The 16,259-nt window shown below is 41.1% G+C and overlaps 1 protein-coding gene and 1 long non-coding RNA gene across 8 annotated transcripts in view; one reads left to right on the plus strand and one right to left on the minus strand.

Annotated features, from left to right (window-relative positions):
* The window catches only part of LOC138761352 (calcium/calmodulin-dependent protein kinase kinase 2-like), a 78,169-nt gene that overhangs the window by 10,111 nt on the left and 51,799 nt on the right, over positions 1-16,259 (plus strand). For 6 of the 7 annotated variants that reach the window (XM_069933311.1, XM_069933305.1, XM_069933308.1 and 3 more), the window contains exons 3-4: positions 14,962-15,009; positions 15,486-15,539. In XM_069933311.1, the coding sequence (XP_069789412.1) occupies positions 14,962-15,009; positions 15,486-15,539 (102 nt within the window). Of the gene's footprint in view, positions 1-14,150; positions 14,345-14,961; positions 15,010-15,485; positions 15,540-16,259 lie in introns of those variants that run through there. The other variant, XM_069933312.1, reaches the window with a different exon arrangement.
* Positions 10,240-13,990, minus strand: LOC138760017 (uncharacterized). Its single transcript, XR_011355329.1, has 2 exons — positions 13,823-13,990; positions 10,240-13,737 (listed from the first exon to the last, which is right to left on the minus strand). It is a non-coding gene; the product is annotated as an uncharacterized lncRNA (long non-coding RNA).

The raw sequence follows: 16,259 nt of genomic DNA on the forward strand, positions 1-16,259 counted from the left end.
TTAAACCTTCCTCCCCTCACCTTGTACGGATGCCCTCTGGTGTTTGATATTCTCACCCCAGAAAAAAAGTGCATTCTGTCCACCTTGTATATGCCTCTCATAATCTTGTATACTCTATTAAGTCACCTCTCTTTCTTCTTCGCTCCAAAGGCTTAAATGAGCCCAAACTCTTTTATCCTTGCCTCATAAGACACGTTCTCCAATTCAGGCATCATTTTATTAAATCTCCTCTGCACGCTCTCCATATCCTGTAATGAGGCGACCAGAACTGAATGCAATATTCTAAATGTGGTCTAACCAGAGTTTTCATGAGTTACAACAGGGTGGCACATTTGGTGTAGCAGTTAGCAAAATGCCTTTACAGTTCCAGTGATTGGGACCAGAGTTTGAATCCTGCAAACATGCTAATCATGTTAATAGATGACAACAGCAGTGAACCCACCACAGATCACTGCAACACACCACTCATCACTGGCCTCCAATCAGAAAAAGTAGCGCTCCACTACCAACCTCTGATTCCTTCCACTAAGCCAATTTTGGAACAATTAGGTTAGCTCATCTTGGATCCCTTGTGATTGAACCTTCTGAACTAGCCTACCATGCAGTACCTTGTCAAAAGACTTGCTAAGGTCTATATGAAGCCCATTGCCCTGTCCTCCTCGATCTCCTTGGTAGATCAAATTTCAAACACACAAAGCTCTGCTGGCTTTCCCAAATCAGTTCTTTCCTCTTCAAATGCTTGTAGATTCTGTCCCTCAGAATGCCTTCCAGTAATTTGCTCACATCAGATAGCAGGTTCACCTGGCTTGCAATACCCTGGTTAGTGCTTGCAGCCATTTTAAATAAAGATGCAATATTTGCTATCTTTCATACCTCTGATATCTCACTCGTGGCTGACATTAATGCAAATATCTCTGCCAGGATCTCAGCACTTCCTTCCCTGGCAGAGATATTTGAATTATTCCTACAGTGTCCAAGGATACAATTGGTCATTCCCTGGGGATGAATCCATTTTGATATGTTGTAAGACTGCTAGCTCCTCTTCCTTTCGTCAATGGCATCACTGCTCATTTGCCACAATTCTGTAGTTTACAGGCCCTTCCCAAAAGAAGTATTCACTTAAGAACTTTTTGTTTTGTGTCTCCACACATTGGATATCATGTTGATCCTTTAGACCCATACTCACTTGTGCTTTGGTCTTAATGACCTGTCAAATCTTATAGGTTTTTCCTTCATGTCCTTTTTTTTCCTTCTGATTTCCTCTTAAATGTATTCATTGAAATATTAACTTTATCCCAGTTGCCTATACCTGACGTGCCTCCTTTTGTCAATATCCCTCATCAATCGGCATTCCTAAACCAACTAGCTGTACCCTTCACTCCAACAGGAATATGCTGCCCCAAACTCTCCTTGTCTCACTTTTAAAAGTCTCCCATTTGCCTGACTTCTTTTCAACTGTAAATGACCTCTTCTAATCAACAACTGCCAGGTCCTGTCTTATGTCTTCAACTTTGGCCTTGCTCCAATGTCAGACTAATTTGTGGGCCATTTCCATCTTTTTTTCCATAATTACTTTAAAACTAAGAATTATGCTCACAAATCTCAATGTGCTCACCTCCTAACACTTTAGTCACTTAGCCTCTCTTCTTCTCTCATAGGAGGACCAGTGATATCATTTGGTTTGTACCTCAGTTGGTTAAGAAAATATTCCTAAAAACATTTAAATTCCACTCCTTCCAAACCATTTGCAGGATGGGAGTCACAGTTAATATAAGAGAAATTAAAAATCACCTATTATTATGACATTATTTTTTGCGATATCTGTGATCTCACTGCGTGTTTTCTCCCATTTGTTTTTCAGTCCTCTTCATTAAATCCTGTGATTTGCCATCATTTATCCAATTTCTCTTCAATCTAATTACAAATCCAGGTATCACCACTAAAGGAGGAAATCTAATTATTCATCCACCCACACACATCAATATAATTACTTCTACACCCACATAATCCTCATCTATACAATCACCCTGCCCTGTCATTCTCACACCCACCGAGTCCTTGCACAAACATGAAGGAAAAAAGTACAAACTCTTTATTTCTGTCCTTGGGGACAGAATTTGATGATTTTGAACATGATTTATACCCTGATTCCCAGAATATCCATTTTAGATTTTGTCAATATAGAATTGGGGCAGGCAACAATATTTATTTCTCTAACTTTTACTTTCTATATGGGCATTGAAATAACTGATGAATATTGCCCTTTTTGCCATCTTTGCATGTTAACTGAAGGAACGACCTATTTTAAATTTAGTTTTGTATTATGAATTTAATGATCTATGATCTTAAGGGAAGAGTGATCATAATATAGGATAAATTTATGGAAGATTAAAGTGATTTGAAACAAGGGACAATAAACAAGTGGGCTGTTGTTTAAATAAACAAGACATGGATTGCAGCAAATGTATAACCTTTAAGGTTATAAACCCAACAGGGGGAGGTAGTCCAATCACAGCTATTTCAGATTTCAGCAAATGAAGGAATATGTGGTTTAGCAAATAAAAACAAAATAAATTGAAAAACTTTAGATATGTTATGAAAACAATTAGTGAAGGTTAATGCTGGTCCCTTACAGACATAGGATGGGAGAAATAATATTGAAAATAAAGAAATGGTGGAAAAAAATAAACAATTATTTTCCATCTGTATCTGCAGTAAAAAGAGCAGAAAATGCAGGAGAATGTAGGTAGAGAATGAACGAGGAACCAAATTTTTTTTTTTAACTGCAAGCCAATAAATCTTCTTGCAACAGATGGCTTGAATCCCAAGTTTTTAAAGAGGTGGCTTTGGAGATGGTGGATACTGTATTTTTTATCTAAAATTCCATGGATTCTAGAGTGGAAGTTCAGGACTTGTGGCCAAACTTTCCTGGAACAGTTGTGTCTCTAGAAATACTCAGCAGGTCAAGTAATCATTGTGGAAAGGAGAAAACTTATTGTTTCAAGTCTAATGAAAGGTTATTGATCTGAAACATCAACAGATGCTGCTTGATGCCCTGAATGTCTGCAGTAGATTTCTGTTTTTATTTTAAATTTCAATTTAAAATTTGCCTTTTGTTTATAATGTGTCTGCTGTATTTTGTGCATAATGTGTCTCTGTCATTGTTGTCATTGACTTGGAAAACTACCTTCTGTGTAGATCAGGGGTGTCAAACTCAAATTCACAGAGGGCCAAAATTATAAACTTGGACTAAGTCGTGGGCCAAACTAAATATTTATTGAAAATTTTCAACAACATCTGCATGTTTTCTCTTCTTTCAACGTACGTAATGTTAAACTTTTTCTTATTAAAATAAATGTTTAATAATAGTTTTGGTTAAACTCTTTCCAGAAGAAGCATTAACAAATGAGAAATAAAATATTCAATAAATAATATTTCTCTATAGCCTTTAAGCTCCTTTTAAATGTATTTTTTTCACAAGCCAACAAGTTAAAAAAATAACAACTTGCTTCAATGACAAACAGGTTTGTCTTTTAAAATGATGAACATATAGTCTGCCTCCCACCTGTCTTGAAAGGTCCTGTTTTCTGTCTTTGGTTTGGCCATTTTTCGTAAGGGGTTTATTACATGTGAGTTGGGCGACAGGTCGCAGATGCTAATGAAAGTAAAGAGAGGAGGTGGGGGCGATTAGCGGGCTGACGGGCCGGCGCTAACGCATTCGCAAAGCATTCTGGGATTTGTAGTATTAGCTGTGCATGCGCTATACTGGCGCGGCGGCCAGCGGGCCAGCTCTAATACATATTTGATATGATCTTGCGGGCCAAATATAATTATATCACGGGCCAAATTTGGCCCGCGGGCCTGAGTTTGACATGTGTGGTGTAGATTATACTCCAGATACCTGCAGGTGGGAGCTTGGGCTCCTGAATAATCTTGCCAAAATGAGCCCATCTTTTCCATTCTTGAGGTTTTGGGTATATCTGCCTGACCTGTGATCTGTCCTGCCATTTTAGCTTGTGCAGAAAAACCCAGCTGGAACACCACAGACAAATTAGAACAATTTGTGAAATAGTAGCTGTAGAAAGTTGCAGAACCTTCCTGATTTTCCAACCACCATTCCAAAGCTGCCAACAATGGACTGCAGAAGTAAATGACAAGGGGCTGACCTTTTTGTAATAGTAAGATACAGAGAGTGGAATGCAAAGGAAGCCGATTTCAGAATACCAAGAATCTTTCCAGAAAAGCAATGCAACTTTAGTTGCAAACTTTCCAAACAAGCATTGCCCATTGACACCAGATCCACATCTAAAGCACCAAATGGCTGATGCTTACTGGTGGTGCATGTTTGGATGTGCAGTTGGAAAACAAGGAAATGAAAGATGCTGGGAATCTGAAATGAAAGGGGAAAACATTGGAGATAACCAGAAGATCGGGCAACACGTTGAGAAAGGAGCAGTTAAAGTGTCAGCCTTTTCATCAGATCCGAAAAAGACAATTCGGCTTTTCTCACTTCCTGTTCTTTGTACTCAACTTATAGATTTCAAAGATTTCAGATGTATTTTCAGAGTGCATCACATACAACCCTGAGATTCCTTTTTCCTGCAGGCACGGTAGAATTACCACTAATAGGAAGTGCTAAAGTAAACTGTACACAGCGTAAACATGTAAACAAATAAAAGAAATGTAAACAGATAACGAATGTAAACAAACTGTGGAATACAGAGATAACAATAGGCACAGTACTTAGAAATGCGTCTTTCTCTTAAACACCTGAGAATGTCAAGCTCATGTATTGGAGCATGATAGGTAAGTTTTTAATAGTGTAGTATGCCATAATAATAGTTTACAACATTCTGGTCCTTAATTTACAGGCATAACCTAAGTTTTTGTAATTCCCCATGCCCAACCGGAAACTTAGGCTTTTTAAAAATGTTGTATTTGTTTATCCTCTTCAACCTTGGTCTTTTATATACGTTACATTCTTTTTGTTGTAAAATGTTTCATTAAAATATCTTTTTCCTTCTTTGTCTGCTGTCTTTGCAAATTCTTTAATTGGTTTCACCATTCATAATGGATATTTGGCTGGAATCCCCATAACTTGTATGCATGACAGCAATGGACATTGGAAATGCATAATTCAGTACAGGAGGAATGAGTAACTGGAGGGTTCAGATCACATGGGAGCATACTTTTTTGTTTGTGTTTCCCAGGATGTATGTACTTGAGAAGCATAGGATATGAGGGAGAAGAGATGAAGTAATGCCAGAACTTTCCTAAGTGAAGAATGGGAGTTTTGATGCATTGTGAAGGAGTTGTCACTAAATTGAGTAAATGTTCACTGAGAGATTAAGGAAGGAAAGGAGGGTAGCAAAATAAAATGACAACATGATGAAATCACTCTGTAACAGAACTTGTTGATTGCAGAGGCTGGAGGAGGAAACCAGTGAAGGTGTAAACATATTAATTTCATTAAAGCAGATAATTTTAAATGAGAGATGCATAGAGTCACATGAGATTATCAAAAGAGGTAAAAGAGAAGGTGAGACCAGGGTATGATTGTGTGATAAGTAAAGGATTGGTGATTGGGTTGGGTATGATTGAGGTGGAGGTGAAGAAGGATCTTATGGATATTATCTAGGGTAGAGGGTGAAGAGTGGAATGCTTCAGTTGGAAGGGGAGAGACTGCAAAGGCAGAGAATCTAAAATTAGAGACTATACCTAAAAGGTTAGGAATAGAAAGTCTAGAGAAGATTGTTTTCTCTGCATTCTTATGTTTTTTTGAGTGCCCACAAAATCCCATTCAATGAAGTTCAGCTGCAATCTTAGACCTTTGGACCCACACACTCTTTAGTGGGAAGAGAGGATACGTGTTGCAATTTCCTTTGACTGTTATTGGATAGTGATGAAAATAATCATATAATCATGCTCTGGACTAGCTGGTTAGAGGAGATAAGACAGAGAATTTGGGATCCAGTGTCCATTTTCTGGTGATGTGATCACAGTCTGGGATGTCAGGGTGTGATTCAGCAGCCTTTAAATTAAACTTTATCATCATCAAGCCTAAATGTATTATAAAGGCAGAATGCAAATAGCAAAATTAACCTTGTTGTAAGATCAAAGTTCAGTTTAATTTTATGCCCTTTGTTTTTGTCTAGATTACATTTTTTGACAATTTTTATCATAATGTTTTCTCAGGTTTCATTCACATCTACTATAGGAAGGATCTTCCACTAGGACTGTAATTGGTAAAATTTTTATCCTTGTACTACAATGAGATTAACTTAATGAGATTTCTCAAGAAATAGTAACCTTCAGTTACGTTGCATCCACATTTAATTCCAGGAGTGCAATGTACATCTGGAGGATTAAGTGCCATATATTATGGTGTATGTCGACCCCCCCCCCCCCCCCCATTTTTTAGCCTAATTTTCAGGGTTCTATGGTATATCAGGTGTATGTCGATACCAATTTTTTGGATGCCTGAATTGGCCCATTGACCAACATACAAGTCGACGCCCAAAGATTGCAGTGTCCAAGATGGGCATATACATCAACCCCCTCGCCACCCCCCCCCCCCAGAGATCACGCTGATTGATCTACTGGGCATTGGTTGGAAGTGATTGCTATCATGGAGGGTCCATTGACACAATGCAACTCACAACGAAAGTATGAAGCGAGTTTTAAATTGAGAGTGATAGAAATGGCTAAGAAAACCAACAACTGCTGCTGCAAGAAAATTTGATGTATATAAGAAGATGGAAAGAGATTGGAAGAAGAAAGAAGAGACTTTAAGAAACATACCAAAAAGGCAATATTCATTGAGAAAAGGAATCACTCAATGGCCAGAGTTGGAAAATCACATTGCAGAAGGGGTACATGAACAGAGACAAGATTACTACATAGTCAACTAAAATAAAATAATGTAGCGGCGGCTACACTGCTAACTGAAGGATCGCACAACCAGATGGGTTGAGTTCAGTGAGCAAAACTGGTTTATTGCAGGCTGCCTGGCTGGTCTTATACTCCCAGCCCGGACCTGGTTGAGAACCGTGCTGGGGGGCCCTTACGTCACCGGGGCGTCACATGGGTTGCCAAGCGTGGGCTTCTGAGCCCGGTGCCGAGGTCGGGAGGAAACCCCCGACGGCGCCATTTTGGCCAGCTGCCCTGCCGCGTGCGTGTCAAGCGGGGCCGATTCGCCTGTCTAATGGCCTCTCTTCTTGGGTTGGGCCACAACTACTAGCTTGGTGGGGTCGAGGTGGGGTGGCTTTAACCTCTCCACCGTAAACAGTTCCCTCTTACCACCAATGTCCAGTGTGAAAGACTTTGTACGGCCCTTCGTATGGTCTTTGTAGAGGTGCTGTGGACAGGCCCCGCCTGATAAAAATGTACTTTGCAGAGTACAGCTCGCTAGGGACGTAAGAGGCCCGTGTGCCATGTCTGGGCGGCGGTGGGGGTGTGAAGGAGTTCTTTTGGGCCCGAAGGCAGGGAAGTAGACCATGCGGTGACTGCTTGGGGTTGTGAGGTGCGTTGACAAACTCACCGGGTAGGCCTAGCGGTGCACCATAGACCAGCTCGGCTGATGACGCCTGTAGGTCTTCTTTGGGTGTCAAGCGGATGCCCAGGAACACCCAAGGCATCTCGTCCACCCAGTCGGGGCCGGTGAGGCGGGCCATAAGTGCTGACTTAAGATGGCGGTGCAATCACTCGACTAGCCCATTGGCCTGTGGGTGATAAGCCATGGTGTGATGTAGCTCAATCCCCCGCCTGTTGGCAAGCTGTGCCCAGAGCGCAGAGGTGAACTGGGAGCCCCGATCACTGGTGAGGTGGTTCGGGATGCCGAACCAGGCAACCCAACCATTCAAAAGCGCTCAGGAGCAGGAGTCCATGGAGGCATCTGACATCAGGATCGCCTCGGGCCAACGAGTGGTGCGGTCTACCACTGTGAAAAGATAACGGTTACCTCGGGAAACAGATAAGGGTCCGACAACGTCCACATGTATGTGGCTGAACCGTTCCCGGATGTGTTCAAAATCTTGTACGGGCACTCTGGTGTGCCTGTGTACCTTGGAAAGCTGGCAATGGGTGCAGGTTCTGGCCCAGTCTGCAATCTGCTTCCAAAGCCTGTGCCAGATGAAAAGTTCTGCCTTCATACACACGGTGGACCTGATGGATGGGTAGGAAAGGTCATGGATATGGTGGAAGACTTGCCTGCGCCACTGCTGGGGAACCACTGGTCGCGGGGTGCCCATGAAGACATCGCACAGGACAGTGCCCTCACTGTGAGGAATTAGAAGGTCCTGGAACCGCAGGCCCACGATGGCAGTCCTGAAGGCCCGCGTCTCCTCGTCGGATTTCTGGTTCCGGGTGAGCTGGTCAAAGTCGAGGCCGGGTGTCAGCGCACAAATGGCCAGTCGTGAGAGCGTATCAGCGACCTCATTGTCTTTCCCTGCCTTGTGCCGAATGTTGATGGTGAACTCTGATGTGAAGGAGAGATGACGTTGTTGGCAGGCCGACCAGGGATCTCTTGCCATAGAGAGCGCCCGAGTGAGGGGTTTGTGGTTGGTAAAAATGGTGAAAGGCCTCCCCTCCAAGAAATAGTGTAAATGACGCACTGCCAGGTACATGCCCAGCAATTCACGATTGAAAGCGCTATACTTGCACTCTGGCGGGCAAAGAAGTCGGCTAAAGAATGCTAGTAGTTTCCACTGTCTGTTCACTGCTGCTCCAGGATGGCGCCGACGGCTGTGGCTTAGGGATCAACAGAGAGCGCCATACGCAGGTCGGTGTGTGGGCGGACGAGCAGGGTAGCCTTCGTGCGGGCATCTTTAGTGGCTTCGAATGCCCTGCTGGCCTCTGGAGTCCAGGCAAGTGTCTTGTCTTTGGCCACGATGAGGGCGAAGAGCGGCTGCATGATGCGCACAGCGCCTGGAATGAAGCGGTTATAGAAATTGACCATACTCACGAACTCCTGTAGCCCCCTGAGGTTGTCTGGGCGTGGGAACTCCCTGACTGCAGCAACCTTCGTAGCGGCAGGTGTAGCTCCTTCGGCGTGATGGTATGGCTCAGGAACTGCATGGACTCTTTCCCGAACTGGCATTTGGCCGGATTGATCATTAGGCCGAAGTCGGCCAGTCAGGAGAAGAGGGTGCGCAGGTGAGACTTGTGTTGTGCCCGGTCTTTGCTGGCGACGAGGATGTCACCCAGGTAAATTAATATGAAATTCAAATCCCTGCCCACTGTGTCCATAAGGCGCTGGAAGGTCTGGGCGGCCTTCTTGAGCCCGAACGGCATGCGTAGGAACTCAAACTCGATGGCCATTTTGGGTATGTCCTCGGGGTGCACCGGGATTCGGTGATACCTGCGCACCAGGTCGACCTTAGAGAATACCCTCGCGCCATGCAGGTTGGCCATAATGTCCTGGATGTGAGGGATCACGTAACGGTTAGGTACTGTCACGTCGTTAAGCCGTCGATAATCTCCGATAAAGCCGCCAGAGGCTTTCGGGACCAGGTGGAGTGGTGAGGCCCAAGGACTATTGGAACATCGAATGATCCCCAGCTCCTGCAGATGCGAGAACTCATCCTTCGCTTCCTGGAGCTTATCCGGTGGGAGCCGGCGTGCCTTGGCATGGGAATGTAATGAAACACTCCATGGAATGGCAAGGCAGCGGAGTACTGCGGCTTGAGGAGGGATGGGAACTTGTCCAGGATACGTTGAAACTCGTCCTTGGGCATGCTGACCTTGACCATATGCGGCTGCTCTGTGCGGGAGGCGTTGAGGTGAACGGATTGGAAGGTACGGGCATCTACCAGTCGCCTACCTCGAATGTCGACCAGGAGTCCGTGGGCGAGGAGGAAGTCGACACCCAGGATGGCGGTTGGGAGGGACAAAACGGTGAACCTCCACAAGAACTTCCACTGGCCAATCTGGAAATGGATGGTCTTGTCTCCATACATTCAGATCTCCGTAGAATTGGCTGCACGGAGGGGAGGTCCTCGAGGCCGGTTCTGGGACTCGATGGCTGTGGCCAGGATTACGCTGATCTGGGATCCGGTGTCGACAAGGAAGCATCAGCCAAATGGTGTACCGCCACAATAAGAACATTTGCACTGCAGTGGGTAGACACACCCAGACCTCAGTAAAGATTTGGATGCTACAGTAGGCTGGTGCAATAATTTCATAAATAGGATAAATCTGGTATTATGACAAAAAAAAAATTGCAGAGAAACTACCAAAAGATTTTGATCATAAAGTTGTAAGTTTTCACTAGTTTATTACATGTAACCAGCAGAAACACCAGTTTGCATTGATAAATATCGGAAATCTGGCCGAAGCCCCCATGAAGCCCCCCATGATAGACAATAGAACAGTAGAATGGAAAGGTGTTAAAACTGTGCAAATCAGAAGTACAGGCCATGAAAGGACCAGGTTTACTGTGGTGTTATCATTCATGGCCAACGGGACGAAGTTACAACCCATGGTCATCTTCAAATGCAAAATTAAATCGAAAATGAAGTTCCCTGCAGGTATTTTTGTACATTTTCGTGAAAAAGGATGGATGGGTGAAAATGATGTCAAACTATGGATAGACAATATGTGGAACAGGAAGCCAGGGGGTTTATACAAAGAACGGAGTTTGCTAGTCTGGAATATGTTTTGTAGCCACTTAACCAAGAAGACTAAAAGTAGATTAGCACTACATAATACATGGTGGTTATCCCAGGTGGTTTATTGCAACCTCTTGAACAAGCCATTCAAAGAGCATGTGCACGAGGAATGGAATACATGGATGTCGAGTGCAGAAAAGTCATTTACAAAAGGCAGGGCAATGCGTGGTGCATTACTTGATATGATGTGTAACTTCGTGCTCAAGGCATGGGACAAAGTTAGAGACTGATAAAATTGTTTAAAAAGAGCAGTATCTCTTGTGCTATTGATGGCATGGATGATTTATTGTGGGATATTGATGATGAAGCTAAAACCGTCTCATCAGATACAGACTGGGACCCATAAAGAGTGAAAGTATGGATGTGCTTGCCCCCATCTTTGTCTCAGACGATGATAGCGAGATTGATTTTGAAGGGTTCTAAATGTGTTGTTTTCAGATAATGATAGTGATTTTAAAGTGTTTTAATTGTGCTGTTTCAATAAAAATCTCAATGAAAATCTGTTGCAGTCGGCTTTTATTTTGGTTTATCAAGGGTGGACTTATTTGCCGAATTGGTTTTTTATGAGTCAACTTGTATGCCAGATCAGCGCTGATTGGATTTTGAGCTGAATTTAAGGTCTCAAAACTACATCCAGCATATGTCGACCCCCTTTTTTTGTGTTTCGTGACTCGACTTGTATGCCAAAGTATACAGTCAGTAATTTTTGTTGCGAGTACTGGATTTAAAAAAAAACACTACAGGAACAATTGGTAATCGATGGATTGCTCCTCTCACTTTGGATTGGAAATTTTAAAGCAACAAAGCAGGAAGGGAGTTGCCATGTTTTTCAATCATTGCAAGGTGAGTTAATGGCTCAGAAGGATACAAATACCAAGCTTTAAATATTATAAATTCAATGATTTTAGAGTCTATATTTTTACCTCTTAAATTTCTTCTGTCTGACCTAAGGGGGAACCGCAGATGATTCAGAATGATATGGAGATAGTTAATACAAAACATTTTAAGACCCATATTTTTTCGAGCAATAAAGGGTACAGAAGGGTAATATTGTTCAAGAGAATAAATGATGAAAATTAGATTGCCAGATTATTTCCATAAGTCTGAATTATTGAAACAGTTTGACTTCAGGATCATAAATCAAAGATTGGTATTAGAAATATGAAGAAAGTAGTTAATAGAAACTCTTACTTAGATCTCAACACTTTTTATACATTAAGCTGCAAAAACCTTAATTTTATGTAAAACATGAAAACAAATGTGGAAAGTGGAGAGAAATTAATTACAGTTCACCACCTCTGTACAAGCATGATGGACCCTCTTTAATGAAGGTTTTGGTGGGAGGAGAGGAGCTCAAAATATTCACAACCCTTTGCATTGTAATCATTTAATTTCACCCCTTCTGTTGCATTTGTTAAGACATCCAGAACCCAACTGACATTTCCCAAAAAAAACCTGTGATGCATTTGAATCTGTCGATAATAGAAGTCAAAAAGCCATGTTTTTCTAATTAAAATGAGTTCTCATGAAAGATCATCAAACCCTTGGGTCTTTTCCTCTCTTTGCATGGGCTGCCTGACCTCCCGAATTATCTCTAGTGTTTTCAGTTTCATTATTGTTTCTCACAAATATTGGTATCCCCCTTTGGAGAGCTCGGAAGCTTTTCTTCAGATTCTTTGTACAGCAACGAGTCTCTTCCCATGTTGTCTTCTCCTTGAACCCATTTATTATGAATTGTTTCCCTCCTCCCTTTTGTGTTTCTTTTCTCCAAACCTACATGTTTCCAATGGTAAATCACCAATTAAATAAGATTTTCAAAACTGGTACTTTATCATTTTGACTTGTCTTCCTTTGTGCACCAATTTTCTTGTTCCCTGCTTGCTGCATCTTTAAGAAGAAATAAGCAAATACATACTGATTCCGCTGCTGCAGGAATAGCACTAAGTAGGTCCAGTTCAAGCATTTAATTTAAACAGCTCTTTTTTTTAAACAGTCATGAGCATGAACTCTGATTAATTTGTTCTTCTCCATTCAGCAATGCAATCACTTAGACCACCATTGGTGCTTTAGTTATGGTTTGCTCAGGGATCTGGGTCACCTGGTGTCCTTTCTAAATATTGATCATGGCAAAAAAAAAAATAAGACCATGCAGGAAACTAAACATGTATACATAATTTGGTCACCAGATGGAGGTAGTGCACTAACTTTTAGTAAAAGTACGATTTCAACACTGCTTTCAGGAAGAGTGAGATAGAATGTGAAAACTGACAGAATTCTTTCCAGGTTTACCTTTACGTAGTGGTTTAATTTAGATTTTTTTAAAATCAAAGGCTCGTTGATTTTGGAGACAAATCCTACCAAAATTAATCTGAAGCCAAACAAGATTTTGGTGCCAAATAAATATGAAGGAATTTGGAAAAATAAATTAATGGCATTTAGAATGTCATTGAAAGCTTAAAAATTTATGGATACACAAAATTCCTAGTACAGTGAGAAGGATTCTTCTGCAAGCATACTAACAGGCTATCTGTTGGCTACAGGGAAGAAACGTCTTTAAGCCTGTTGATGTGTGCTTTCACACACGAAAGCCTTCTCGATGGAAGGGGGGAGAAGACACTGTGTCTGAAAAGTGATGGGTCCTTCAGTATGCAGGGTGCCTTTCCTGGTCAATGGGAGATTTCCATGGAGGAGAAGGAAATTTGTCTTCTGTACTGAGATGCATTCACTGCCTTCTGTAGCTTCCATTACTGAGTTGTGATGCATTGAGCAGGTATGCTTTCGCTGGTGCACCTGTAGAGGTTTTTGAGGGACAAGGGGGATTTCCTTCGTCTTGGAAAGTAAAGTCATTGGTGCACTTCCTTGACTGCCATATCAATATGCCTTCCCAGGACAGGTCATTTGGAGATATTTATTCCTAAGAACTTGAAACTGTTCATTCTTTTTTCTTCAATACCATTCATGTGGACAGAGGTGTGAACTCTGCCCTCTCTGCTTAAGTCAATTATCTCCTTCATCATCCACAGACAAACTCAAACTTTGGTTTTCAGTACATCTTGAGAATGTTAAGTCTCTGCAAAGAGTTGCATAAAGTTAGTAAACCTGCATTATACATTGATGTTTCAAAATGCTTGCTTTTGAAAAATTAAGGAAAATACTTTTTAAAAAATTTCCAACAGCAGTGTTGATGATTAGGATTAGATATAAAGTTTAAAGGATAATTATAAATGATCTATAACATGGCAACAATTTTACTTGTAGCTTTTATCCAGTAAACCGTCATTGTTTGGTCCATAGAATTAAAAAAAAAATTCTGTGTACATTCTTTTTTGGATTACTTAACTTTAAATAAAAACTGAATACTGTTTTCTATACCTTTTGAGTTCTTAAGTGGGTCAATTATTAGAGAACAAAGGGAATATCTGTGATGAAATGATGACCAAGGGTGGCCAAGGTGACATCATTTCTTCTCACTCTCATACAGCAGCGAAACAGGCCTTTTGGCTCACTGAGACAAAACTGACCACCAAATCCCCAATCCGAACCTAATCCCATTTTATGCTTTCCACTTTACTTTCAACATCTCCTAGGTTCCACCATTTAGCTACATAATAGAGGCAACTTGCAGGAGGAAACCATGTGAAGGCAGTTGATAAGGTCATATGGAAAACATAGACATTGTACGTCAGGATTCAACGTGGGTTACTGGCACGTGATGCAGCAACGTGTCATCTTAAACTGCTTTAGAAGTGAATGCTTGTTTATCATAGCTAATCTGTGTGGAGTAGGGTAAACAGAGGAAGACTCTTCATAATACTGAGTTAAGAGAATAAAGCAACTGGTCTTGAATTCCACTGGAAGGCATAAAGACAGAATCAGGCATACCTGTAGAGATTCTAGCAGTGGAAGAGACTTCTATTCAAAGATACAGTTGAAAGTGCACTGCAGGACAGTCTCTTGATATTGAAAATAATAAAGGGATGTATTTAAATAATTACTTTCCGACACCTTCAAGTCAGAGTATTTTGGATTAACAGCTTCACTCTCTCATGTTTTGTGTAATCAGAAAATATAGTGTCCTTCAAATAATTTGGGTATTTTATTCAATGTTTGAAAATGTTTACAATTTAATGAATATAACCCACTGTGAAATTAATGAGACTGTTAACATAAGATATATTTGCCTGTGCATTTGCAAATTAGAAACAATCGAGGTATCATGGGCCAAGTAAAAAATTGACTGAGGCAAAGTCTTAATGACGTTTTATTCATTAAATTTGTTTACTTTAACAAATAGGATTGTGTGCAGTTAAACCAGTACAAGCTAAAAGATGAAATTGGAAAGGTGAGTATTTTTGTTAAATTCTCAATCATGCTTTCTAACTGTTGTCCATGGTGTTGCACTTTGGCATTGAATATTGGGAATATATTTTTTTTGTAGATGGCCTATTTTCAGGGAGAAAATAGCTTAGATAGTCTATCCAACAACACCATATTTCATTTTGACCATGTGACTGGCAAACCATAATGGACTACGCAAGTTTCCAACGCATCACGTGAATTCTATGCTTGAACTTATTTTGTTGTTAATATTTACACACTTACTAATTTTGCTTATCATGATGTAAATAATTTATGTGGTAGCTGACAATCAATTCTATTAAACCAACAAAAAAGTTGCTGCTTAATCCAAAAACATCATAATTTGTACCTAATGATTCAATTTATTGCATGATGTAGTCCACTTTTGTAGATGTATGCTTCTAATGGGTGAACCTCATCTCATAATTGTCTTCTGAATGTATTTCTTTTTTTGTGCAGGGTTCCTATGGAGTTGTCAAACTGGCATATAATGAAGACGATAATACCTACTATGTATGTATTGAGGAAAAAAATCAAATATTCTTCCTGTTGATTGCACCAAATCAGGAATGTGATCTCTACCCTTACTTGTTTTATGTTAATAAATATAATCTATTCACATTATTATAAGAGCCATTTAACATTACTCCACCCACCACTTCAGAGTGATCCCTGCATCTTCAAAATCCTTGTAGCCCAAGGAGTCTAATAGAGATCAAGGCCTTGTGGAGTGGACCATCCTGCCAACGGCAACCAAACTCGGGCAGAATCTTTGCCCCCCCCATCCCCAATAATCAGACTTTCAAAATTTTCAAATAGATTTAAATAATTTTTTCGTTTAAAAATGATGCTTTTTGCCTGATGTAAATTCACTAAAATGTATTAATATCATTAAAATTAGATTCACCTACCTTCACTTTTTTTGTCTAGGTTCGACCACCATTCAAGTGAATCTTGCTGTAGTACAGCCATTCTTAACAGGGACAGTAACACATTGAAGTAAAAGCCTTGTTTTCTTTTCACCTCGCATAACATCGTTTTTTTTAATGTAATTGGTAGGAGAGTACAGAAGAAAGCAAAACTTGACTGCTTCACAGGGAAGGGGGCCCACAAACATGAAGCAGAGTCCTAGGGGGACCATCGCCAAAAAAAGGTTGAGAAGGCCTGCTGTCGTAGAACACTAGCTGAGGGCTGTAGAGCGCGTCGAAAGAATCAAAGGCTTGTTGATCCAAA

The sequence above is a fragment of the Narcine bancroftii genome, chromosome 4 (genome assembly GCF_036971445.1).
Source record: "Narcine bancroftii isolate sNarBan1 chromosome 4, sNarBan1.hap1, whole genome shotgun sequence".
Taxonomy (NCBI): domain Eukaryota; kingdom Metazoa; phylum Chordata; class Chondrichthyes; order Torpediniformes; family Narcinidae; genus Narcine; species Narcine bancroftii.